The 26,797-nt window shown below is 39.7% G+C and overlaps 2 protein-coding genes across 2 annotated transcripts in view; one reads left to right on the plus strand and one right to left on the minus strand.

The window, feature by feature from the left end:
- STX18 (syntaxin 18) overlaps positions 1 to 19,530 on the plus strand; it is a 129,437-nt gene extending 109,907 nt beyond the window's left edge. The window contains exons 8-11 of the mRNA XM_063459867.1: positions 3,109 to 3,167; positions 8,266 to 8,335; positions 12,638 to 12,718; positions 18,854 to 19,530. Of these exons, the coding sequence (XP_063315937.1) occupies positions 3,109 to 3,167; positions 8,266 to 8,335; positions 12,638 to 12,718; positions 18,854 to 18,949 (306 nt within the window). The 3' untranslated portion in view covers positions 18,950 to 19,530. The remainder of the gene's footprint in view (positions 1 to 3,108; positions 3,168 to 8,265; positions 8,336 to 12,637; positions 12,719 to 18,853) is intronic.
- Positions 19,531 to 20,631: 1,101 nt separating this feature from the next.
- The window catches only part of NSG1 (neuronal vesicle trafficking associated 1), a 64,349-nt gene continuing 58,183 nt past the window's right edge, over positions 20,632 to 26,797 (minus strand). The window contains exon 5 of the mRNA XM_063457773.1: positions 20,632 to 24,077. Within this exon, the coding sequence (XP_063313843.1) occupies positions 23,877 to 24,077 (201 nt within the window). The 3' untranslated portion in view covers positions 20,632 to 23,876. The remainder of the gene's footprint in view (positions 24,078 to 26,797) is intronic.

Below are 26,797 nucleotides of genomic sequence, written 5' to 3' on the forward strand. Positions count from 1 at the left end.
GCCTCTTGCCTTTGGACTATGGACCAGACTTTATGGGAATGTGATACCCCAGATAGCCATACCATGGAGCCTATTCATATAATGAAAGACTATGGGAAAGACTTTAGCTCCATGGCAATTGTACTGTGTGAGTAGGATCTGCGCGCTATTCGGTAGTTTTGTGCGTGCAGATCCCAGCTATCTGGGGATAGGTGAAATGTCTGTGTGTTATGTGTAAATGTGACTTTATGTATTTTAAAGTGTTTTATGTTGTTTTGCAACCATGTGGTTAATGGAGTCTGCCTTTAGTCCTGGGTAATTGGATTACTTCTCCAATTAACTCCAGGGCAGAAGGGAGGAAACCAGGGTGCATTGTGGGGATGTTTTCTGCCAGCCAGAAAGGAACAAAAGATACTTTTAGTAACTTTTGAACCCCTGGTCGGATTCATGCCATTTTTTAATATGTTGTTCCCCTGAATGGATTGATTGTGGATATGTATTTTTATGTGAATGTGATGTATGGTTTTAAAGTTATGAAAGTTGTGTAAAAGTATATTTTACACTGTATGCATAATGGGATTATGTGTCACACTAAGGGGAGGGGATGTGTGGGAGGTAACATCTATGTCATTGGTTCTTTTATGCCTCCCCCTGGGTGTGGCCTGTATGTGTGAGTTGGAAATAAAAGCCAGGCTGGATGAGCCAGTCGAGAGTTCCTGTTTTACCCTCAAAGTGATGTCGTCTCATTATTGGGGGGAAGGATTTATTGCATGCTGTTCCAGTTGACTGCTAGGAGTACAAGCCTATTCGTATGGTTCCTATTCAATGGTCTACAGCATTCATATGCTTGGGAGAATTTAAAAGGTTTCTCGGATTCGGTGATTGTGGTGTCTGCCAGAGTGCTTGGAGTCCTCAGGAAGCACTAGGAGCATCCATTAACGGAGGTACTCAGTCGGGGTGCCAGGCGATCCGTTACATTGTACTTGACTGCTTAGCTTGCCTTACAACTACCTCTTCTTAGTGCTACATCTGTGCTGGGGCAGATTGACCTCACAGAGCCCACCCTTGTGCTCCGCCCCAAGTAATCTGGCAACTGAAGGAAACTTTGGGCACTTTTTCTCAATATACAGACACACATGGATTTTCTTCTCTGTCATTTAAAATTTTGTATAATCCAATGGGGGGGGAGGACCTGGATGAGGTGCTAACATGTTCCATGCCTAGGTGGCACTTCCTCACAGACCTGTTAATTTTGCCACCCTGTCCCATCCAGACCCCAGCCTAATAATTAATTTACATTCTGCAAAACATTTAGTTTATTATAGTAGACGAACAAGTCACTGAGCTGAGTTTATCATAGAAATAATTAGTTACCAAGCTAATTTTACAATTAAAAAGTTAGGCACCAGGCATATTCCATAGGAAAAATGTGGGTCCACATCAGAAAAAGGTTCTACTGTGTCAACCTGTAGCCACAACATAAAAGGAATGTCTCCTTCACAACATAGAGTTAATCAGGTCACATTTTTCATTACACTGGCCTGATGCTGATGGCACCACAACAACTTAAATGGATTGAAGTCAATATGGTACGAGGAAGTCTCGGGCACCGATTTATCTCAAAGGGTTAAACTGTTAAAGAACAAACTTTAACCCCAAAATCTGCAATGTACCCTTCAGATCTACCCCTTTAAATCTGCTCTAGTCCTAAGCTTCAATCAGGAAGCAGCCTCAGATTGGGTGCGGCAGAGAAAGCACCTCCTTTCATTCAAAAAATGGTGTGAACCTATAACAGAGACACATGCAGTTTGCACATAGTTATCACCGGTCCCAAAATACCAATCTGAACTATGGACTTTATTTCACGAAATCGCCACAGAACCATGTTCTCCATGCTTAAATGTTTCAAACCAGCTTGACCTCTCTATGCAACCTTTTTTTTTTAAATTTCTTTCTAATTATTTTTTTTCCTGGATCAACAACTTTAGAAAGGCATTTGGTTTTTATAACCATAATTAATTTTGCTCATATCTGCCTCTTTTGTTACTGCAGACAAAAATAAAAGATCTTGGCAGAATGAAACAAAGCCAAGTTCTAAACTGACTGCTTTGTGAACATCATACAGAATAATTATACTTTGTAACCTGCGATATTCCAATACCGGCACTTCCAGATTGGAGATTCATATCTCAGGTTTACTTAGACTTTGAGCTCATCATTATTCATTTTTTTTTTTTTTTTAATGTCTTTATTTTATAATTTCAACAGTTTACAGATTTCTTATCTCTAAATTGCTTACTGCAATTGCTTTAATGACATTTTACGGTAAGGAATTATGCTCCAACTTAATTGAATAAAGTAATTTGTAAAAATGTACAATTTGAGTTTAACCCCTTAAGGACACATGACATGTGTGACATGTCATGATTCCCTTTTATTCCAGAAGTTTGGTCCTTACAAGGGGTTAAAAAAACATTTTAATTTGCATGAGTAATCCCCACCACAATTGCCATTTTATTTTATTTTTTTTCTTCTTGTAGAACTAATAATATTACAATGCCTTGCATCTTAACAGTATGGATGGCTGCCTGCTACTTTGCCGAGATCTACATGCTGTCTGATAAATTGGTTAAGCGAAGCGTGCAGCCCAACAAACACTACGGTTTCATCAAGAAAAGTTATGTGGTCTAGAGTCTCCTAATAAACAGATGTTGAAGTCCGTGCAGTTATTCCCCACGTTGAATGAGGAATAATTCACGGATCGCTCGAGTACACTTTGGAGGCCAACAATTAACATTAACACTTACACCAGCACTGTCCCTAACCCATAAATAGTATGGAATCAAAATTATATATAATAGTGAAAAGAGTTTTAGGGGAAAATAATGCCATCTCGAGGTTCTGTAAACATTTATATATCACTTCACCTTCAATCTTGTGGTTTATTATAATGTATTTAAAAAGTTGCACTATTTTTCCTTATTTAATTATTTTTATTTTGTGGTAACTGAAAAACCCTCTAAATGAGAAATGCAAAGAAAGTAAATGTGTGACCCACATGGGGATAGAAGTAACAAAATCATTTTTTGGAGGACTGTTTCATTTTTATTTTAAATGTTTCATCAACAGTTCGAACAGGAAAACCAAAGGCTTGTCAGTGAGATGAACAGTCTTTTCGATGAAGTAAGGTAAATACTCTTTGCTATTCAATTTGCAGCTCTCCTTTTTTCATCATTCTGCTGGTACATGGCTGATTTTGTGTCTAAGTGGACTTGGGATGGCCAGTCTCGACTCATGTCTCCCGTTGTTGCAGCCTTTATCTTATTGTTGTAGACCATACATTATTAAGATTCATCTGCTGGTGGACCTGTCCATTTTTTTGATGTATTGCTATGATGCTTATCAGGATTAGAATGAGAAATGGTTAGAGCAGCATTTCCCAATTGGTGTTCATCGGAAACACAAATGGGGTTCCACCGTAATTTCTGCAAACAAAATGGTTGCTGCGATTTGTCGGGTGGCGAGGGAGCACTCTCCCCTGCTCAGCTCCATTGCGCGCACGGCAGTGATGTCGGAGCTGGAATATGACGTCACTCCGGCCCTGGTATCACGAAGAGGTGCGCGAGGGAGCTGGGCAGGAAGATCACTGCTCCCTCGCCCGCCGCTCAGCCCAGCAACCCCACTGGACCCCAGGGAAATAGAGACTCCATGCCAGCACTCCCAAAGGTAGGGAGGCTGGGTGGAGTGAATTTTTAAAAATAAATAACTTGTGTGTTAGTCTGTTAACCCCTTAAGGACCAAACTTCTGGAATAAAAGGGAATCATGACGTGTCAGACATGTCATGTGTCCTTAAGGGGTTAAGGAGTTTGTATGTGTGTTAGTCTGTTAAGGAGTTTGTATGTGTGTTTGTCAGTGAGTGTGTGTGTGTGTGTGTGTATGTGTGTTTGTCAGTGAGTGTGTGTGTGTGTGTATGAGTGTTTGTCACTGAGAGTGACGTGTGTGTGTGTATATGAGTGTTTGTCACTGAGAGTGTGTGTGCTTGTAAAGCGCTACGGAATTGTCAGCGCTATATAAATAATAACATAATAATATCTCTCCATTGAATTCAAGTGGGGCTATTTGCTCCTGTATGGGATGGGCAAGTGATCTCTCAGTAGGAATGCATATTGTACAGGAATTTAAATGAACACTGTAAATCTTATATATATTTTTTTACCAGTTTAGTAATATATCTTTAAAGAAAACATTTATTTTCTTTTTCTGCATTTTTTCATTGGGGGGTATATGAAAAAGCACCTGCTATCTCCAGCCTTTGCAAGCCCCCCTTCCTTTCCCCAGTACAGATTTTAAGTCTCTGTTGGGAGATACACCAATCAAAGGCTGGAGCCGCAATCGTGCACATGCGCTCACGGCTTTCCTGTGCTTCTCAATGTGCTGTAGTACAGAAAGGAAGATGTACACTGGCATAGTGCGCCTGCCACTTCCGTTACCTTTGTAGAGCTTACAGAAGCGAAAGAGGAACCTTCAGAAATAGGACAAACTACAGTCACATAAAGCAAGCTTCAGTACACTATGTTTTTGGAGTGTTCCTTTAAGGAAAATGTAAAAATGACAACTTCTTACCTAAAGAAAAAAAATTTAACTTTTTTCTTTTACTATTTTTTGATGTCTGTTTTCAAATCCTCTGTTGATCATTTAGCAAGCCCAGGTCTGGTAGCATACAGGATCCGATTATACTGAGGGAAAAATCTCCCCTGTGCTATTGCAAAGTAGAGCAATACAATAAGAGAGCTGGGAGCAGGATAACCTCAGAAGAAGCAGCGATATTGTGTCTGGAGAATTTTCTCAAAGTAATGGCTTGATATACAATTTAGGATTTAAAAAATATCCCACAAAATATGAAACTAGAATAACAACCAGGCCAGATGTTTCTAGAACAGTCAGATTTTATAAAATGTGTATTTTATTGCTAGTGTTTCTGTGGATTTCTGGGGTCCCCAATATTTAACCATTAATGTATGTTAAAAACACACAATACATGTGTGATTAGTTACGCTTGTGTGCCCTTCTCTAGTGACAGTTATTTGTGACTGACAACACTCGGAATAAAGGATAACTTTAATAGTCTTGGAAGTACCGATTTGAGATGCATGTTATGTAACCTATACGAATAAAATGCCAGCGCTTAGTTAACCACAATCATTTTGGGATATTCTTTGTGTGCTCAGCTGCAATTGTATGAGGCTATAAGTTTTAACCATTGATTGACAATATTGTTATTGAATGTTTGCGCTCTCTCGATTTTATAATACTTATGTTATGTAGCCTATCTTTACCCAGACACACGAAAATAGATTTTACAGATGTGCTAACCCGTGCAGGCACAGACCAATTTTATATCTCTCATCTGATCTGTGATAACAAGAACAACCTCCGTTTTAGGACTCCTTTCCGGCTGTCCCAGGTTTGCGCTTAGATTATTGACACCAGAGACTAAGTCTCTATAAAATGCAGCCTCCGCTTCAATAGCACTGTATGCATGAGTACTTCTGAGTATCCAATCACTATCGCCCCTTTTGGAGATGGGCCTGCCCTTTTGCAACTTTTAAATGATCCAGTTTCAGGAGATGAGTTTTAGTATAAAATGCTCACACTGTACAAGTTCTAGGACAGGCAAAAAGGACCAAGGATTTAGGATGCAAAGGGTTATTGCAAAGGTATTTGCTTAGTCTTCAATAGGTTGGGTGCGTGAACCTGGATAATGGGCGCTTGCTCTCACAAGCGATAAAGCGGACAGACAAGGTAAATGGCAAATTGCCCAAGCTGCTGTGAAAAAGAGCATTGCTTTTTTACAACCAAAAATAAAATGTAAACGTGAAATTTTAACATGTACTTTAAGCAGAATGGCTATTTGTTTCGGCTCAAATATTGCAGAAGGATGTTTCAGTGAAATATCATTTTGTTTATCGTGGTTAATGCTTAGCTTCCCCTGCGGGCCAAATGACATGAGCGTGTGTACTGCCCAGTTACAATTAGAGCACCAGCTTGAGCTGTCATTCGTAGTGACGGGCCGATGGAAACTGATGGATGAAAGCTGTCAGGCAGATTTGGTTGAATGACATCTCAAGCCGCCCCAAGTGATTGCTCCTTGAAATGAAAATCGCTTTGACAAATCACTTCCCATAGTCATCTGTTAGGCAACAGGCAGACGCTCCTCCACACCCATGTTGGGTGTCTCGGCAAAAATGTACCTTTCCAAACATGAGAGAATTGTTGATTAAACACTGACTTCTGTTGCTTTCACGAAACAGCTTAATAGGATCCAAGTTGGACAGTTTGTTAGAGCAGTTTAACATTAAATCTTTTTATACCTAACAGAGCGATTCCATATTTATTGGTAAATACTATTAAACAAGCATTGAAGCCATAGAATTTGTTACAATGATTAAACATTTATAAACTTTTTTTTTTTTTTGTCTGTGTGCTCGTTTTTAATGCAATAGTGTCGTTTTTTTTTTTTATTGCTGATGCACTTTTTGTTCCATAGTATTTCCTGTAGATATAACCACCCTCTCCAAAAGGGGTCAGGGTGAGCATTGTGTAATGTTCAATTACAGCTATTGAAAATGGAAAAATTCTGCATTGGAATTCTATTATTCGTCCACCCTAGTAATAGTCACATAATTGTAGAATGCTTTTAGAACATCTTTTCAAATGTTTTTTTTTTTTCTTCTGAAAACACTATTGGAAATGGTTCTTTTACTATAAATACTGAAACCCAATAGTAACTTGCACTCAAATGGTTATTATTCCAGGTTATTGTATTGGGTAGAGTAAATGTGTTGGCCTTGGAGGTATGTCTGGAACTGAGCTACATTTGTTTTCTATATGAAAATGATAAAACCAGAACCCTATGTATCTCATATATGGTGTGTTAAGTGTATAGTTTGTTTTGCGTTTTTTGTAAGCCAGAGCATATTTTTAGTGTCTGTGATGGCGCTACTTTTTTTAAGAACTCTGCACAAAATAATTTTGAAGGTTGTGAATTTAAATAAAAATGCATTATATTTGTTTGATTAAAAAAAAAAAAAACATGATCGTGGTGTACGATTACAATAAATCTCTTCCACAATAAAATGTGATTGGCCTGCTTGTGTAGTAACACTCCATGCAATTGTCAAACATTGTTCATTGCAAATATAATTTAATTTACCATACAAACTCTATGTGAAAATTGCAATTCCACGGACCTTGTGGGAATTTATATCTGTTTATTTACTTGTAATTTTTTTCAAGGTACTGCTTTACTGCCAGTCTATTAGTTAAAGGGATTCGATAGGCATCTAAACCTCTTTAGCTTAATGAAGCATCTTAGGTCAGTGTTTCCCAATCCAGTCCTCAAGGCACACCTACCAGTCCAGGATTTAAGGATTACCCAGTTTTGTCTAAGGTGTTTTTTCTTTTTTTTTCTAAAAACACCTTAGACAAAACTGGGTAATCCTTAAATCCTGGACTGGTAGGTGTGCCTTGAGGACTGGGTTGGGAAACACTGTCACTTTTGTTTCTCTCCATGCAGCACTAGTTATACCTCCCCGGGCTGTGACTTACACAGCCCCAATTTTTTTTTTTTAATTTTTTTTTTTTAATTTTAAATTAGATCTTAACTTACTTTAGACATTTTGTATCTCCTACTCTGTAAATTGAACTTAAATCACACACCGGGGGTTCCTGCATGTTCTAGAAAGATATAAGAAAGAGCAGGATGTAAATTAACCAGAATGTGCAATAAAAGACATATAAGCATTCAATATCTCTTTACATGAAGTGTTTAGGAAGGCTGCAAGTCACATGCAGGAACATGTGACTAGGGCTGCATAAACAAAGTGGTTTAACTCCCAAATGGCAGAGAATTGAGCAGGTGCACGATCTATACACCAAAGCTGCTTCATTAAGCTAAAGCTGTTTTGGTGACTAGAGTGTACCTTTAAGGTAAAAATGTTAGCAAGTTTGCCATCAGACCTAGCAAATATAAAATGGTTAAAGTACTTTTAGATAGATAAATGTGTGTCTTTTGCTGTCATAGTGTCCGAAAGCTCTGGCTTCAGTAAAAGATTGTCCATCGTACATTTGATGGGTTGAGCACAGCAGAATAATATAAATATATGTGAGTGCTCTATTCACAAATATAGAACGTGGCAATTTTGGAATAGGCCTCTGTGTTTGTTCTCTGCTTTTGCCTGTCATAACACAGTTAGTTCATGATTTGTTTGGTTGTCTTCCTGCAGACAAATAGAAGGCAAAGTGGTTGAAATATCCAGACTTCAAGAAATATTCACTGAAAAAGTGCTCCAGCAGGTAAGAGATGGTTTTTGCTCTGCATTGGCAAATTAGTGTTCCCATTCCCAACAGGGCTGCATTCCAGAGACTGCTCACATCAGCCTCTTACACAACATACAGGTAAAGTACTGGCACCAGAGGTTTTGTTTATGAAGCTAAATTAATTTTCTGTTGCTATATATAAAAGAACCAATCACGCTCAAACAGAAATATAAGAAATGCAATGCACTCATGGAGACTTTCTCACAAATGAAGGGTTGTATTGTCCCTTGTAATAAAATGTGCAATTCATTTGAAAGGACCCATGAGTGCATCGCGATTTTTGTGTGTTTCCTAACTTAACAGTAATGTTAAACAGTTACTCCAAGCACCATAACCACTTAACTGATTTCAAGTGATCTGTATGTGCAGCATTTCTGTTTGAAACACTACGCATAATGATTTAAAGCTTAGTGCTACAAGATGTGTCGCTCCACCCCCAATAGCATCTATCACCAGTGGTATTGATGCCTAGAGCTTTACCTTAAAGATGTGGAAGTAATATTCCATGTGTGTACCTGTATTGCACATTCCATCACACAATGAAATTTTGCCCCAAGGTGATGGCAGCAAAGTTTAAATGGATTTTTCAGATTGGACTTATTAGAATACATTTAATATGCATCCTGTTTTTAAATCTTAAAGGAACACTATAGAGAACAGAAACATGTATTCCTGACCCTATAGTGTTAAAACCTGTTTCTGCCCCCTTTACTAAATATAGTAAACTTAATTCCTTTATTCCAGTGTGCTGGTGCTGGCTCTGCCACTGATCTGCCTCCTTGGCTGACATCATCAGAAGTGATAATCTCAGCCAATCCTATAGGAAAGCATTGGGTTAGCTGAGACTGTCAATTATGACATCAGCCAAGGAGGCGGGCCTGGTGCAAAGCCAAACACTGCTCTGGCTAATCGGCATCTCCTCATGGAGATGCATTGAATCAGTGCCTCTCTATGAGAAAAGTTCAGCGTCTCCATGCAGAGTGTGGAGACGCTGAACGGCAATGCTGCATACTGTGCAGCACTGCCCCAGGAAGCATTTCTAGTGGCCATCTGAGGAGTGACTAGTGTAGGTATCCCTAGGCTGTAATGCAAACACTGCCTTTTCTCTCAGAAGACAGTGTTTACTGCCAAAAGCCTGAAGGGAATGATTCTACTCACCAGAACATCTACATTAAGCTGTAGTTATTCTGGTGACTTTAGTCACCTTTAAAATAATAGGTGCCTACCTGTGAATGCCTCCATCTGTACCTTATGTGTTGGGGTTTTGGTTTTTTCATTATTCAGGAAATTAGATCTCTCAGTCAGTTGTGGTCCTCTTTTTGCTTTAATTCGGACTCCTGTACAGTACAGAATTATTGAAGTAATTTGCATAGTCCTATCTGATGCATTCTTTTAAACGTTTGTCTCTTTGACAATTTGCATATTTCTGAATAATATCTGCTGTCCTGCTGTTTGGAAAAAAATAAAAATAAAAAGGAGAAAAGTTAAGTTCTTCTATCATTATTAGCATTACTGCTTTTAGATACAATAATTGTATCTCTTGATAGATTGATAACAAATATATATATACACAACATGCCATATACATGTTGTGACCATGTATTTGATATCTATATCTTAAAAAAGACCGGTCACATTTTTATTTTTCATGGTGTGTAGTGTATGGACGATGTTGTGAACTAATTTTGGGAGTATTTGCCGGTTTTGCAAAGGATACCTGAGGCATCATGGGAAGTTCACATTGATTTGCATGAAATGCCCCTGCTGTGCATTTTTTGATGGATGTTGTCTGTCAGAATTAAACATGATCATTTTTAAAGAATAATCTATGTAAATGTAGTAAACGTTTGTAGCAAAAAAGAGAGCCATTTTTTTATCTGGATTGTAAAATAGTCTTATTGAAAATATGAGTGATGTCTTTTTTTGAGCCCGATTCAGATCCTACTTTTCCTCCTGTCACTGCCATTTAAAAATGGCTCATCATGCAGTCTCCAAGACGACAGATTTGTTTTCTTTCTCATTTCTTAAGTAACGTTTGATGGTCACAGATCAAACAGCAGATAATTCCTGCAGCACTACAAACTAGGAGGTTAAAGCAAGTGAAGGATGTAAATATAGATATGGACATCTGGCACTTAACAACTACGCCAATTACGGCACCGAACCTTTTCCATTCTCTCTTGGTGGTATCTAGTTATGGACTTTATAGTGCTTAAAGCTGTTTTATGTGTAGCACAACTAAATGAATCCCTTATCGCTAGTAAGTATGCCACAAACAGATTGAGGATGTGTTATATCTATTCTTCTCTTAATGAAGCTACAAAATTAACATGTAATGCTTTATTCTTTACTGCCCATTCTTCAGTCTAGTCCTGAAGCATTTCATCTTATTTTTGTTGAAAACTGGAACGTAATTAGTGTGATATTACTAAAAAGAAGCTATTACAGTAGGAGCTCAGCATACGGGTATATCCAAAGTACTTTTCTTAAAGAAAACAAATTGTGTTTGTATACTGCTTTATTATGTATATTGCCAAACATGGCTTTAAACCATTTAAAAAAAAAAAAAGCCCAAAGAGGGAAAACTAGATTATCATCTCACTTGCCTCTCTCTAGGTGTGATGAGTATTTTAAGAGGACTATCATGTTTTAAACTCCGTATTGCACAGCAATTCACAGTTGCCTTTATTAATCGTGCCCCTCTCCCTTTACCGATGTGCTGAATGAGGAACTTGAGAGAGAGAAGGGAACTCTGAGTCAGTCTCCCCAGCATCTTGCGCAGCATGTTAAAAAAAGAAGGAACAGAGTTGCAGCCACATCACAAGAATGTGGCTCCCATAAGTCTCAGAAAGAACTTGAGTTCTGGAATGCTCTATTTCTGATCTATATCTTTTACCTATATATTATGCATAACTGTGTCCAGAACTCGAAAATGGCATACCTGTAAAAGAAACAACAAACTAATAATAGTGCAATATGTATATAAAACAAATGCCCAAATGGTATAAAATATATAGCGCAAATCTTCAAAATGTATAACTGAAATCTATAAATCATCACATTAAAGAGGATGTGATGTGAACTAGTAGCGTACAATACGCGTCTCAGGCTGTGTACCATTGACCTTCCAGTTTCCAACAGTTTTTATGATTTAATTTTTTGTATTTATTTGCTTTACACAGTATAACTAAATACCCATTGTTTCAGTTTTGATACAAAGGCTAAGTGCAACAGTGGGACATCTTCCATATTTGCATGGTGGTCCATGTTTTGAACGCTGCAATTTGAGCCGAGTTAGGGCTCTCAATCTAGTAAGTGATCTGCACTATGGAAGCTGGGAAGAGATTAATTCCAACAGATGCATCTTTTCTACATACAGTGTTTTATGTATTTATTACACAGCTCTGTTATTTTTTTTTATAATGTATCTCACATACTTTTATCTATATTCATTTTCATATTACAAATTCAGTTTTTACACTACTACTTCACATCACATTCTCTGTATTGTGATGATTTATATAATTCAGTTATACATTTTGTAGATATGCCATATATTTTTTTTTTTTTTATATATACATACTGCACTGTTATTGGCTCTCAATAAGGTCCACTGAAGACCTCATCTAAGGAACCATGCAAAACCAGCTGCTGAAGCTCTATCTGCCCTATCCTAATGCCCGTTCACAGCAACTCACACCAACTGTGCTGCCCGAGAATCGTTCCCTGGTGCCCCTGGATGCGGGACTGGGATGATAAAATCAGGACTGTTGGGATGGCCTGATTCTATATCTTCCATTTATTAAACAGCACACTACAGAATGTGCTTGGTAATGTTTATTCATAAGGCACATTAAATGTGCGGTGTCAGTTCTAGGGCTGCTTTACATCAGCACTTTTCAAATCACCAGTTGGATTTAGCAGCACCATATGGCCAACCTTCATCCTGCCAACCACTGCATCGAGTGGTGGGTCCTACTCCAATATTATGTGGGAGATAAATGTGTGAACTGCTCAGTTTCCTATTAGAAGTGACTACAGTAAAGTATACATTTGAGGAGAGCCTCTTTAAGTCATCCATGCAGTGCATTTGTCTTACATGTTAAAGTAAAACATTTTGGAAGACTCAAGAGGTGCTCTTTTTTTCCCCAGTACTTCAGTAATGATAAATGCATCCCTTTAACAATAATATACTGTTTTATTTTTTGGGAAACATCTTTGGAAATGGAGGAGTTAACGAACTGCTATTCATTTCATTTTTCTTTTCCTATCTCCCAGGAAACAGAAATTGACAGTATCCATCAGCTAGTCGTGGGAGCAACAGAAGATATCAAAGAAGGAAATGAAGATATACGAGAGGTAGGTAATAACAGCCGAGATCCTTCGTGCCGGCACTGCGTATAATAGAACTGGGACGAACAAGTGAAACATTTCTATTCATGTAATTTGGGGCAAAAACAATTAACCTGCCTTGTACGTTCCTTTCTCAGAATCACATTATACGCAAATCAGCACTGAGCAAACTATTGTGTGTGCAGTCCCTTACAGGATGACTTTAATGCAGTCCGACTGCTGGAAAGGAATCCATATAGGGTGCATTGTGCATATCTTGAAATAGGAGACATGCAATGTAATGAACCAGCAGAGCCGTTTCCTCCATAATAGCACCATTATACCTGGCTTCTGGCAGCAACAGCAGGTTCTCAATTAGACTTTTGTAAGGAATGGAGTTGTGTCCCAATGGCCTGATGTATAGCGAAAATCATTTCAGCCACTATATTAAATGAGTTAAGGAAAGGATGTGTCTGCCGTATGTGAGGTCCGCGCTACTAGGGTAATGACCCTTGAAAGAGGAGATGGTATACTAATGCTGGCTTTGTTTCGTTAGAATTTCTGTAGAAGTAAAATATGTTTAAGACACACACACATCATATTTATAGCATCTGTTGTATGAGAATTTTCTGAAAGTGTAATTTAACAACGAAGTTAATCTTAAAGTAACATTCCAAGCTTCATAGCCTATTCAGCCCTTTGTAGTGGTTATGGTGTCAGAAGTGCCCAGGCACCATTCCACTGTAATATTTCAAACTGTTTTGACAAACTGTGCCCACCCTCCCCTTTCAGATGGAACTTCCATTATTTATCACGAGAAAATCCTTACAGTGCAGGTCATTGGCTGAGAGCATCAGCTCAGGGCCGGTGCTACCATCAGGCGACCGCCTTAGGGCGCACCGGCCCTGGGGGCGCAATGTCAGGCTGACCGGCAGGTCTGGCCGGTTACGTCTTGTAGCGTGGCCGAGTGCAGATCTTACTGCCCGCGGAGCCCAGCCTAGCCTCCTACCCTGGTGTCTGCCGAATGCTGTGTGGCGGGGGCGGTGATATGAATGACATCATATCCTTGCTCCCTGTGTACTACACAGCGCGGCTGGCGCCCAGTGATGGGGCTGGTCTGCAGGACAGGACTCCACAGAGCCGGACAACATGTACCCAAGGGACCAGGTTGAACAGATGTAAGTATGTAATTGGGACTGTCTGTGTATTGTATGTATGTCTCTGTATGTCTATGCATGCATGTATGAATATGTATGTATGTATGTATGTATGTGTAGCGGAGCCCTAGTCCTAGCAGGGACTCTCCTCCGCTGGTTTCTCCAACATACACTCAGGAACAAGTAAAATACTCCAAGGTAACAGCCAAACACAGTACTACAGAAATCTCCCACCTTTTCCCCAGCAACTGGACGATACTCACCTCTGGTGGTATAACTCCTTTTAATGGAGCCACACACAACCTTTTATGAGAATCCCCATGCAAGGCAAACCCAAACACACATTCCCGGGGCATTCCCCACTGGACCTGAGAGTAGACTGAGACAAAATAAACAACATAATTACATTAACTCTCAGGTCCAGGACATGTACAATCTTAATCACTCCAAAACATACAGTTCCTCACAAGATACCCCCTTAAGTCCTATATCCCCATATAGCCTGGGTCTGAGCGCCCAATATATCCGAAAAGCGCTCAGATCTCACAAATGCAGCCGAAACGCCAGCAGGGTATAGGTTAGACCGACCGCACACGAGGTGCCTGCCCAAAAAGGTTCTATGAAATTAGGCTGTGCAGTTGGTCTCTTTTGGGAGTATCAAATATGCAAAACAGAAGGCATGAACTGTTCATGCAGACATTCTTCTGTGTATCTTGTTCGGGAGTTTGCTCCCCCCCCCAAACGTTATTCTGTTAGTCTGAATCCCCACGAACATAACTGAAGGTGGAAGTCCCAGCGGTGTTCGCACCATCAAGTGTCCAATTTTAGTTCCATGCACTCGACGACCAAACACCGCTGTCTCTGTTCATGGCTAAAGATGGCCACCGCCACGTGTTCGCACATCCGAACAGCGGCCAGCTGACCGCCTGGAATGTTCAGGTTATGACGGTTGGTGGAGGTGTGAACAGAGGTTACTGAGGTTAACGAGCGGCACACTCCACATATGGATGGTCTGGCGTTTGGTAATTTGTTCGGTCGTCGAACAAGACGTAGTTAATATACAAGATAGCTGCTATTTTACCGAACGGCCAGACGAACAGGGGGAATAACAAGATGATTCAGGGACTATGAGCACAACACATAGTAAATAACAGGGGGGGGACAAGATACGGACAGCCCATAGCAGGAATAAAGGTTATAGTCCAAGGTTCATTCCGCTACTGTATGTATGTATGTATGTATATATGTATGTCTCTGTATTCATGTATGTAACTGAATGTATGTTTGTCTCTGAATGTCTGTATATATGTCTCTGTATGCATGTATGTATGTGTCTGTCTCTGTATGCCTGTATGTCTTTGTATGCATGTGTATGTATGTCTGTTTGCCTGTATGTCTCTGTATGTACGTTTTATGTATGTATGTATGTGTGTGTATGCCTGTATGTCTCTGTATGCCTGCCTGCCTGTATGTGTGTGTGTGTGTATGCCTGTATGTCTCTGTATGCCTGCCTGTATGTATGTATGTGTCTGTATGACGGTGTCTCTGTATGTATATTTCTGTATGCGTATATGTATGTATGTCTCTGTATGATGGTATGCCTCTGTATGCATGTATGTCTTTGCCTGTATGTCTCTGTGTCTGTATGATTATGTCTGTGTTTGTATGACTTTGACTGTGCGCCTGAAAAACAATGCCTGTGTGGCTTGGGAGAAAAGACATACAAAGGGATCTGGAGGGGAGGGAAACACAAAAGGGATCTGGAGGGGAGGGAAACACAAAACGGACTGAGGGGGAAAAAGAGCCACACAGAGGGACTGTGGTGGAGAAAGAAACAAAGAAAAGGGTTGGGGTAAGAATGAGACACAGAAAGGGTTTGGGGTAAGAATGAGACACAGAAAGGGGCTGGGGGTAAGAATGAGACACAGAAAGGGGCTGGGGGTAAGAATGAGACACGGAAAGGGGCTGGGGGTAAGAATGAGACACGGAAAGGGGCTGGGGGTAAGAATGAGACACGGAAAGGGGCTGGGGGTAAGAATGAGACACGGAAAGGGGCTGGGGGTAAGAATGAGACACGGAAAGGGGCTGGGGGTAAGAATGAGACACGGAAAGGGGCTGGGGGTAAGAATGAGACACGGAAAGGGGCTGGGGGTAAGAATGAGACACGGAAAGGGGCTGGGGGTAAGAATGAGACACGGAAAGGGGCTGGGGGTAAGAATGAGACACGGAAAGGGGCTGGGGGTAAGAATGAGACACGGAAAGGGGCTGGGGGTAAGAATGAGACACGGAAAGGGGCTGGGGGTAAGAATGAGACACGGAAAGGGGCTGGGGGTAAGAATGAGACACGGAAAGGGGCTGGGGGTAAGAATGAGACATGGAAAGGGGCTGGGGGTAAGAATGAGACACAGAAAGGGGCTGGGGGTAAGAATGAGACACAGAAAGGGGCTGAAGGTAAGAGACACAAATAGGGGGAATAAATAACACTAGATCACAAAAGGGTTAAGAAATTCAAAAGGGGGGGTTACAACAAGACACACAAGTGAAGATGCATTTTTTTTTAAGAGGGGTGGGGGGGCGCCAAAATGCATCTTCACCTGTGTAGCTAAAAATCATAGCACCAGCACTGCATCAGCAGATCACTCTAAGCCAATGAGGTAAGCTCTGTACTGCTGATCTTAGCTCAGGAAAATATCTTCTGTCTCTCAATGAGCTGTAGTGGCGGTGAGGAGGAGCGTCCAAGGCACCCTCCAGTAAGATGTCACAGGAGCTCTCTACAGTGGTTGTGCTGTTCCTTTTTATGATGGGTCTGAGTACAGATGGGTTTGGTTTAAGCCAATATTGCTATGGTACTCACATGGATATTACACATTTATGTCTTATGTACTACTGATATAATGTAATACACGAATACGGTGTGTGTGACTATCTCTCCTCTCCCTGTATCATCATTCCCCGTACCATTCTAGTGTCATCATATCAATCTTCTCATAACCCTCTCCCAGCAAGTGTCACCATCTCACCCACAATGTAGTTGTTTAACCCTGAATCGCACCAGAGGCACAACAGATACTATGACTGCCATTTTCCGACATGTGTTGACTTTGTAATAACGTGTGGAGTAGTCTTGTGTTTTCACACTAGTAATGTACATCCAGTGCATCATGTGATCTTAAGTGTCCACTGCAGAAAGAAGCATGGGTCTCTATTTTAGGACTTACGACACTGGTAAACTGGGGGGGGGGAGAATTATGACCCAAAGGGATCCATAGATAGATCGTTCCACTACCCTTAATGTTCCCCCGTCTCATCTCAGGAACAGCCATGCTACATTCGCATAAACCTTTCCACATCAAACCTGCACACAAGCCTCTATAATCACACTGTTGGTTATAGATGCGCTGTAGAGATGCACCAAAATTTTCAGCTAAAAAATTGACCTATCCCATTTCTGCCGAAAATGGGTCAAATCTGCTGAAAATAACACCACAATTACACAAGGAATTGCACAATTCCTATCGACAGCCCCCCAAACCGGCACTACCTCACTGGCAGCCTCCCAACCCAGCACTGGCTCACAGGCAGCCATCAAGCACTGCCTCACTGGCAGCCACCAAGAACAGCCTCAATGACTGCCCCACCGACAGCCCCAGCACTGCCCCAACGGGCTGCCCCATGACGCAGATCCCGTGTGGGGAAGCTCCTGTGCTGTTTCCAGGTGAGCAGTGAGCAGACTGTGCCCGGTGTCTGGGCTACCCGCAGGGAGCGGCTCTTGCGGGGAATGGAGGACAAGGAGGACCTCCGGCCGGTACCTGTCACAGGGAATACCACGGGGGAGGGAAACCATTCGCTGCCACTCCTTAGCGCGTCTGCCGTTCACTTCGCAGCCATTACTTGGGATCCCGGGATTCAGCCCCTCCCTCGGTCATGTTCACCAGTCATCCCCTCTTTCTGACACCCCCTCCCTCAGTCACTCTGTCACCAGTCACCCCCTCCCTCACTGTGTAATAAAAGTCCAATATTAATACAATTATAGAAACAACTATTTTAAAATCATTTGGGGAAAAAGTTGTTTTCCGTTTTCTGCCAAGGGCATCTTGAATTTTCGTTTTCGGCCCAGAATTTTCATTTCTGTGCATCCCTAGTGCGGTGTATCCATGCAGTCTACCGATTATTCACTGGCATACTTTGAAACAATTGGTGGTCTAGTTGATTGTCTTTTTTCTTGCATTTTCTTTTGCAGTATCTGTCTGCCACTACACACATCCATTCACTTCCTTTCTGAAGCCTAGCATTAAAAGCCCATGAGCTGAAGAATTATACTAAGCAACACAGGTTCCCATCATTTACATATAGATAAAATGGGGGGAAGGTTAGTTAAGTGAGAGAGTGCGTATCATAGAATTACTTTTTTTTTTTCTCTATTTTGAAGAACATTTACCTTGAAGAATAGAAAAAGATATGAAAGGGATGGCTGGATTTTGATGGATGAGTGAACTGTGAGGCCTGACAGCTGTCTTAAGCAATCACAGCTACCAGAATAGCAGCGGTATGGTTAAGATCTCCCTTGCGATAAACCATCTCCATTACTGTAACAGGCCTTGCTCCTCATTGCATGACCGCTGACTCTGTAAAGATTCTGATGTGATCCTTAGCTGGTAAAGTGAGAGATTCCTGCTAATCTCCAAGACATCAGAAACGTCTACTTGTTATGACTAATTGCTTTCTCGTGTCTAGAATGAAACATTCTATTTAGAACCCTTTGATAAATTAACTATTTTCCTAAACTATTGTACTCCTTCAAAGCACAAAAAATGCCAAATGTGAAATTGCATAGTTACTATGTAACTATGTAATTTCAAATTTGCCTGTTAACCTTTTCAAAGCAGAATGAGCAAGAGAATACTTTGTCAACCATTATTCTGCTCCAGTAATGTGCTAATCTTAAAATTTCTTGTAACTATGATATAATTGATTGTGATTTTCCTTTTTTTCTTTTTTCTTTTAGGCAATCAAAAATAACGCTGGCTTTCGTGTCTGGATCCTTTTCTTTTTAGTGATGTGTTCATTTTCATTGCTTTTTCTGGACTGGTATGATAGTTAATTAGTGCAGAATGAGTACCTGTGCGTTAAGAATGCCCAGTGCGCCGATCTGAAGAATGTGTTGAGGATATGCACTTTTAATGTTGCAATGATTTCTCCATAACACGTTCATGTTATCCCCTGCTAGACTAGGTGATAGGCCAACTTTGGCTCTCCAGATAGGGGAGATGTAGTCCACAACATCTTGATTGCCAAAGGTTGCCTACACTTGTAGTACAGTCCTGTGGAACCCAGCTAGTGTCTCAGCCAGTAGGAAGCTGTAATATTATCAAAGCGCAACTCCAATGCTTTTCTTACACAACCTCAGAAAATTTCACACAAGGGTTCAAATGTAAAGCTTTCTGTAAAAATACTACATTTAAACTTTATGCATATTTAGATTTTTGGGGGTGGAAACAATACATAGCAAAACTTGGGAAAGCTGCTTTCAAATCACCACAAATATCTTCCCAAAACAAGTGTAATTAAATCATTAATACAAATCAGGTTTCCTCTCAATTTAAAATCCATGTTTTGCATTCTGTATAGTTCTGGTCTAATCAGTCACTTGTACAATGTTCTTGAAATAAAATCGCTATGTAATATTGTCTCTCTTTATTAAATTATAAGTCATCATGCTTTCTGTGCTAGTGATAGCTGTAAGTAATTGCTCAATAAATACGTTGCTTGATTTGTGTTGACCCCATGTTACTATTTGAGGACACGACTTGTGATTTGTAGTCTTCAAGAGAACTTGCCATCATTGGAGCCATCTAGAGCTCTAGTCCTACACGATTAGCAAAGCCACAAAGTTACCCTTCACTACAAGCCTCGAGGGTCCATGCCACACTGATTTCTTTTTAGGGATTCCTTTTCTACTCCTGAGTGGAGAGTGCATTTTTTGAGCCCACATTTAGAATTGCAACAAAGAGAAACCAGAGGATCCTCAATTTAACAAATCAAATAGGTCGAACTTGTAAAATATATTTTCATGTGGTGAAAAGGGTGAGAAGATAGTTCCTATTACTAACAGAAGACTAAAATCTAACTTTTAATATATCATGTTAATAAAAAGGTGGAATAATCTGCCTAATGGGTAGAAAGAGACACACATATATTATAGAAAACAGCAAAATAAATGAGAGAGAATGCTGATCAACTTCAAGAGATAGTAAGGAATATGTCTACTAAATATTGACTAAATAGTTGACAAATATATATACTGAACAATAAAGGTAAGTTGTTGGGGAACCCACTACATATGTGTTAATATAAAAGCAATGAGAAAATAATTAGACCTCAATGAGAAGTCACTGGTGCTTAGATCGAAGTAATGAAGTTAGCTGGACAAACATATGCCACAGTGTACCTATTCCACAAGCCATTTGGGACTATACGGCAATTTAGATAGAGAACGGAGAGAGGCAGCGAGATAACATTGGCGTGGTATCCTGTTAAGAATTCTTCTATGCATCTATTTTTTTCGCCCAAATTGTATTTTAGCCAAAATTTTACATTGATTGTCAGGTTTTCCAAATTTAATGATAAACAAAAATTGCAACTAATATAGAGGACTGGGCTTTTCTTGCTATGCTTACACCACACAATATACTTTGAAACTCCAGAATAATAATTAAAAAAAAAAAGTCCAAACTTTGATTTTTCACTTTTTATTTAATAATAAAGAAAAATTAACTTGAATGATCACTGAAGAAAAAAACCAAAACACATTCAAACAACAGGAGATTGAAATAATGCATACCTCACACCTAAGTGCTGTAAACACACTAGATTTTTTTTTTTGTGTAAAGAGACGAGAATCAAAACAATATAAGTTAAGTAATAAATATTTATAGGAAGAAGTGGAGACACTATTGTGCAAAACAACAGGGCAATGGACACAATGTTTTATTCATTCGCTGTACGTAATTGCTCAATAGATTATTTGCGTGGAGCGGAAAGACTAATCAGAACTATATGGCTAAGCATATATGTAACATGTATCAAATGTCTTCTCAAACAGTTTTATTAGAATGACTAGAATGTAGCATCTATTGAGCAGTGTTCCCCCTAAGCATGTTTATTAGCAGTCCACCACTGAAACCCACACTGTACAGGGAGTTTAGGAACAAGCTGCAGGGGGGCAGTATTCCTTTCTGATCCTCCTAGCTGGTTCATTAAGATTCTTAGAGGTTTTTTTTTTTTTTTTTGTTCTTTATGAGTGCGAATCTCATTTTCTCTTACTATATAATGTCAAATTCTCTTTAGACACAGGTCCAACTAAATATAAGGCAGCCTACTCATAAGATTCCGTCAAAGATCTGTAAATATGACCTCCCTCATTACCAAAGGGTGGTGAATCATGTTGGGCTTTTTCCCCACTGATGCATATACTAAGGGAGCCCGTGTGGTCCATTACTAAGGTCTAGATTTATACTGATAAAGAAATTTGCCAATATGATCTGTGACTATGTAGTATTTCCTGCTGGCATGCACTGGAATAATACCGTAAACTGTATTGAGCCATACTTCATGCTTAAAGCTGGATCTGAATAGGAGAGCATTCAGTTCTTACATTTAAAATGCCTTTATCTCTGACCTATAGAGGGCTCGGCCTGTTTGTGTTAAATCGGAAATATTTCATTATATATTTATTTTGAACGGGAAGCCATGGTTTGACTATGCTGCACAATAAACTCCATAATGAGATGTCAAAAGCAGATTGTGATACTTCCCATTCGAAATGAAAAACGGAAAGTGCCAAAAACACAGTATGTTACAGGCTTTGCTTCTAATAATTGCTTTGTGCAGTATTGGTGTCTGGGGTATCCTTTGAGTAACAAGATCTGTAAACAAACAATCCTTGAAACGCGTCCTATTGGTTATTTACTAAAAAGGGAGGAGTTGTGACCCAACTTGAAAAATTAGACCAAACCGATAGCAAAAATTCCCCACTGAGTTATTTTATCCAAATTGGTACAATTTTGACCTAGGTCTGGTTGTTAGCGGACACATAACCTAATGTTTTCTTATCGAACTCAGCTGCCCTCTCTCAGATACCAGAGTAAGTCAGTTTACACAGCTGTAGATATTCCTGCCATCAAACTTTTTCAGGGTAATAGGAGTTGCAATGTTTGGCAGTTGACAATTCTTACCAAGCATTGAATAGCAGTGTGTTGGTAAACAATGCATTCCAGACATCTGACAGCAGATGGTTTAAATGTACATGTATGCATGTCCAGAAATGTTACAGAAACAATGGGAACACAGTGAGTACATGTTAAAAAAGACAGAATGTCACTGCAGTTTTCCCTAAACGTCCACATATTGTGTGCTAATAGCAGTTGAATATGATGTCTTTCTGAATCACGAAAAGCAAATATACCTATAACTACAAGAGTGAAGTCAATGATTTGTTAATGGTCCAGATATGTTAGGGGTGCCGTCACCAATGTACTGCATGTTTTAGAATTCTGGTAACTATACCATTTATATAAAGCCATAAATTGATTGAGCATCACTGGACTTACATGACTAGATACCACAAAATATGATCTTAAAATGTTGAGATTCTACTTGTGGACCTTTCCCAAGATTCTTTCTTGGAATAAAATAGCACTTTGTGGTTCCTAGTAACAGGACACCCTGTGAATACTCAGTTTGTTAATCTCCGGCTATAACAGAGCACCCCACCTAATGCATGCAGCTTCCTTGCCTGCACAAGGTTTCTTTTCTGTCTATACAGCTTTCATTTTATGTATGGCCAAACTGCAGTTACCTGTGTGTTAACATTGGAAAGAGATTCAGCATTTTGTTTTCACATTGTCTTTATATGCCCTGCTACAAGAAAACAAAAAAAAAAAAAGTCTAATTTCTATTTGTGTTAACTATCTATGCAATTTATGGAAACCAACAACACTCAGTGATGCATTTTCAAGAAAGTTTAGTGATTTTCATCACAGGTGTCAAAACTCACAAAATATGCTGCTATGTCACTACTAGAGAAACATCGAATTGAAAAAAGTTCATTTTGTAATCTACAAGGATGATGTATTTGTTTGCAAACACAGGGCTATTTTAAAGGCCTATATGTATCTCTACAAAATATGGATAATGGCATTCTATAGAGACCAATATAGTATTGTATTTACGGTTCTGCTTATCCGAATAAAGTGTATTATTCTCTTTTATGTGGTACCTTTGGGATGCTTGTGGTATTTAAATTTAACTCTGTAATAGATCTTAAACAGGGGTGGGTTAAATCCAAAATGTATACCCTTAATTTTATGACCGCTATATGGGCTTATTTACTAAATCATGAATTGTGAAGAATTGACATTGGAATTTAAAATATAGCTAAAACTAACCGGCTGCAAAAATAGCTTTGTGGGAAAAATGTAATGTCTTTGTCAATACGTAGTTCCTGATAAAGTTTTCGAAATCCCTTAATAAAAATATGCATTTGAGATTTTGTTATGTCTTTCCAAAGCGATCACGTTTGCCCTTGTATATGCATATTTTACATAAAGTTTGGACCAATTTTCAAATTGTTTAGTTTCCCTTCTAATGTTGCAGTTTTAAATATAAGGGATACAAATGCCCCTGTGTAATATCTGTACTGTCATACACCCCTATATTGAATTCAAGTGTCATTTAAAGGAAAACACACTCCCATATAAGCAGTTTCCATGGTATGAAGTTAACAAAATGATATGCCAGGAGATGATGTATCCATTAATGGTCTGTACAGTCATGTAGGCACAGCAATACCAGGAAACAAGCGTTTTCTTACCATAAATACAATTAATCTCTACATTACGATTAACCGCTTGACTGTCAGAGGCAGAAAAGTAGTTAACATGTTTAATTTTGTTGTTATTTTGAAGTTTTTGTTTTTTTAAGTCCTCTGGTTGCATTCATCTCGCTTTGCAAACAATGTATTTGTCAAGCTAAGCAGACTTCTGAGAGGCCTCGGTCTCTTGTTCGGAGAGCTTTTCTTCTGAGAGGACCGTCATCCACGGGGATACTGAGCGTGTGATGGTCTGCTTGGCAAGGTTGTAGTGATTTATAACGGTGTAAAACTTCCCTTGGGCACTTGGCTCTTGTTCAGCGTAATAGTTGTCTAGAGCTGCAGGAATGCATCGATTGTTCTGTGGGGGACAAAAAAAATAAATAAATGTTAAAAATGGTGAGGACCTTGTGTCTGGTCATTACTGGGTGCAGTTTGGTTGTGAATACATGGAGTTTTTACCATCTACAGAAAGACAAGGTTACATTGAGTCACAGGGCTCACACTCCATGTTTAGTTCCAATCTACCCAACATTAATTTTACCCAATGTGGTCATAGGCTAATCTTTCCCACTGGAGAAATCCAAAAGTCCTGGAAACCTCTGCATCTTCTCTTCCTCCCTTTAGAATGCTCAGTTCAAATTCCATTTACAGTGTTATTAAAGGACCACTCTAGTGCCAGGAAAGCATACTCGTTTTCCTGGCACTAGAGTGCCCTGAGGGTGCCCCCACCCTCAGGGACCCCCTCCCGCCCGGCTGTGGAAAGGGGAAAAGGGTTAAAACGTACCTTTTTCCAGCGCTGGGCGGGGAGCTCTCCTCCTCCTCTCCGCCTCCGTTCCTCCCCGTCGGCTGAATGCGCACGCGCGGCAACAGCTGCGCGCGCATTCAGCCGGTCACATAGGAAAGCATTCATAATGCTTTCCTATGGACGCTTGCGTGCTCTCACTGTGATTTTCACAGTGAGAATCACGCAAGCGCCTCTAGTGGCTGTCAGTGAGACAGCCACTAGAGGATTAGGGGGAAGGCTTAACTAATTGATAAACATAGCAGTTTCTCTGAAACTGCTATGTTTATAAAACAATTAGTTAACCCTAGCTGGACCTGGCACCCAGACCACTTCATTAAGCTGAAGTGGTCTGGGTGCCTAGAGTGGTCCTTTAAGTATAGCGAGAATTCAAAGTGAATTTTAAATGTCAGATCAAAATAGCCAAACTAGAAAAGAAAAATCTTTTAATTTGGCAACTCCGGCCTTAGCTTTAAATTTCACATTTAATTCTCTCCTTCTTGAATAACCCGGTTAGATAACACCATACCTGCCTACATTAGGAAGAATATAATAAAACAGGAGGGTATTTGGGCCATAATGGGGGCATGCTAATGGCTCTCACAAAAAAAAAGATGTCATGGTGGCACCAATCTGACTGACAGACCTGTCTCAATCCCATGCCTTGAGCATTTAAAGAGGTGCTCTAAGCACCAAAACAACTTTAGTTTAGTGAAGCCGTTTTGGTGTATAGCTAAAAGCATTTGAACCTTTGTGAGGACACGAAGGGAGAGCAATTAATGGAATAATTTACTGAAAATAAAATATATATATTAACAATTTAGTAGTTATAACCCCAAAGTTGCATTTTTTTCTTTGTAAAAGCTGTGGTCCGGCTGTCTGCAGCCTAGGCAAGCCCTCCCCTCTTTTGCAGACAGACTGTGCTGGGGGATACTCATTGAGGGGGGAGAAGACATAGAAAGGCACAGTGTGTCCGACACTTCCATTATCTCTGTGGCGTAAATGATAAACGAACAGAAACTTGTTGGCGATCCGACAGCCAGGGAGAGGTTTCTGACACCAATATGAAAAGGGCCAGTTTCTATTGAAATCAGCACTTTCATAAACGCTCAAGAAAATGACAGACTCCAGACATGTAAAGCACTCTAGCAAGCTTTAAGTGCTCAAGGTGTGTGGAGTGTTCCTCTAACAAGTGTGGTTAGAGATGTTATCCATATCCACTTATCCCAGGGCTTTGTTAGGTTCCAGAAACATTGTGGGTTTGAGCTCAAAGGAAAACTTGATGACCCTTTCACTGAGAGGTAGAGATAAGTTATGACATATCCATGCCTTTCTATGTTATGTCCCCTTATCTCGAACCAATGAAAACATAGGTGGAAACAAAGCACACAATGCTGTGCCCCAGCAATCCTTATGGATTGAATATTAGTAATTGTAAGCTGAACATACATACAGAAAACAAGCCTAATGTGCATTGATATTTCTGACACACAGAAATATGATACATGTATAGTAACATCATGGCCAGCTACCAAACAAGAAGAAAAAATAGAGAGAGAGAAGTTTTTTTTTTTTTTTTTACTCTTTTCTACACGGATTCACCTAAAGGGCATGGGTACTACCCCCTTCCCATAGGGGCGATTGCGTGCGCGCAACATTTAAAAAAAAAAAAAAAAAAAGTAGTAATAGAAGCTTTTTTTTTTTTACGCTTTTCTTTTTCAAATAATTTTTATTGAAAAATGTTGCAGAATTTACAAATAATAAAGAACAATATATTAGGGAAGGGAAAGGAAGGGTAAAAGTGGGAAGTGGGGAAAAAAGGGGATATCCATCCATTATAACAGTAAATATTTTAACTTGTACAAGGCACTTAAATTGAGTTACATTACAAGTTATTACAGGTTATATGTTTTTATGACATCGGTTTCCCATTGATCCCAGTGGTATTTTAATTGTGTGTATTGTTTCTATGTGATAGTTCGTATGCTTTGTTTTCTAGTGTTAGTGCCAGTACTTCCTTGATAGAGGGTGTATGTTTAGACTTCCAATATCTAGGTAGACATGTGGTGGCGGCTATCAGAATGTGGCCTGCTATAATCCTATCGATTCTGCTGATGGATTCAGGGAATTTTTTTTAAATAGAGCTAGTTCAGATGTGAAATTGTCTATGTTCTTGTTCACTTTAACAATTAAATCATGTATCGATTTCCAGTATTTAGTTAGTCTTGGGCAATACCACCATATGTGGGCCATATTGCCCAATCCTCCGCAATCTCTCCAACACCTATCGCTGTGCC

Source organism: Pelobates fuscus, chromosome 6 (genome assembly GCF_036172605.1).
Source record: "Pelobates fuscus isolate aPelFus1 chromosome 6, aPelFus1.pri, whole genome shotgun sequence".
In the NCBI taxonomy this organism is placed as follows: domain Eukaryota; kingdom Metazoa; phylum Chordata; class Amphibia; order Anura; family Pelobatidae; genus Pelobates; species Pelobates fuscus.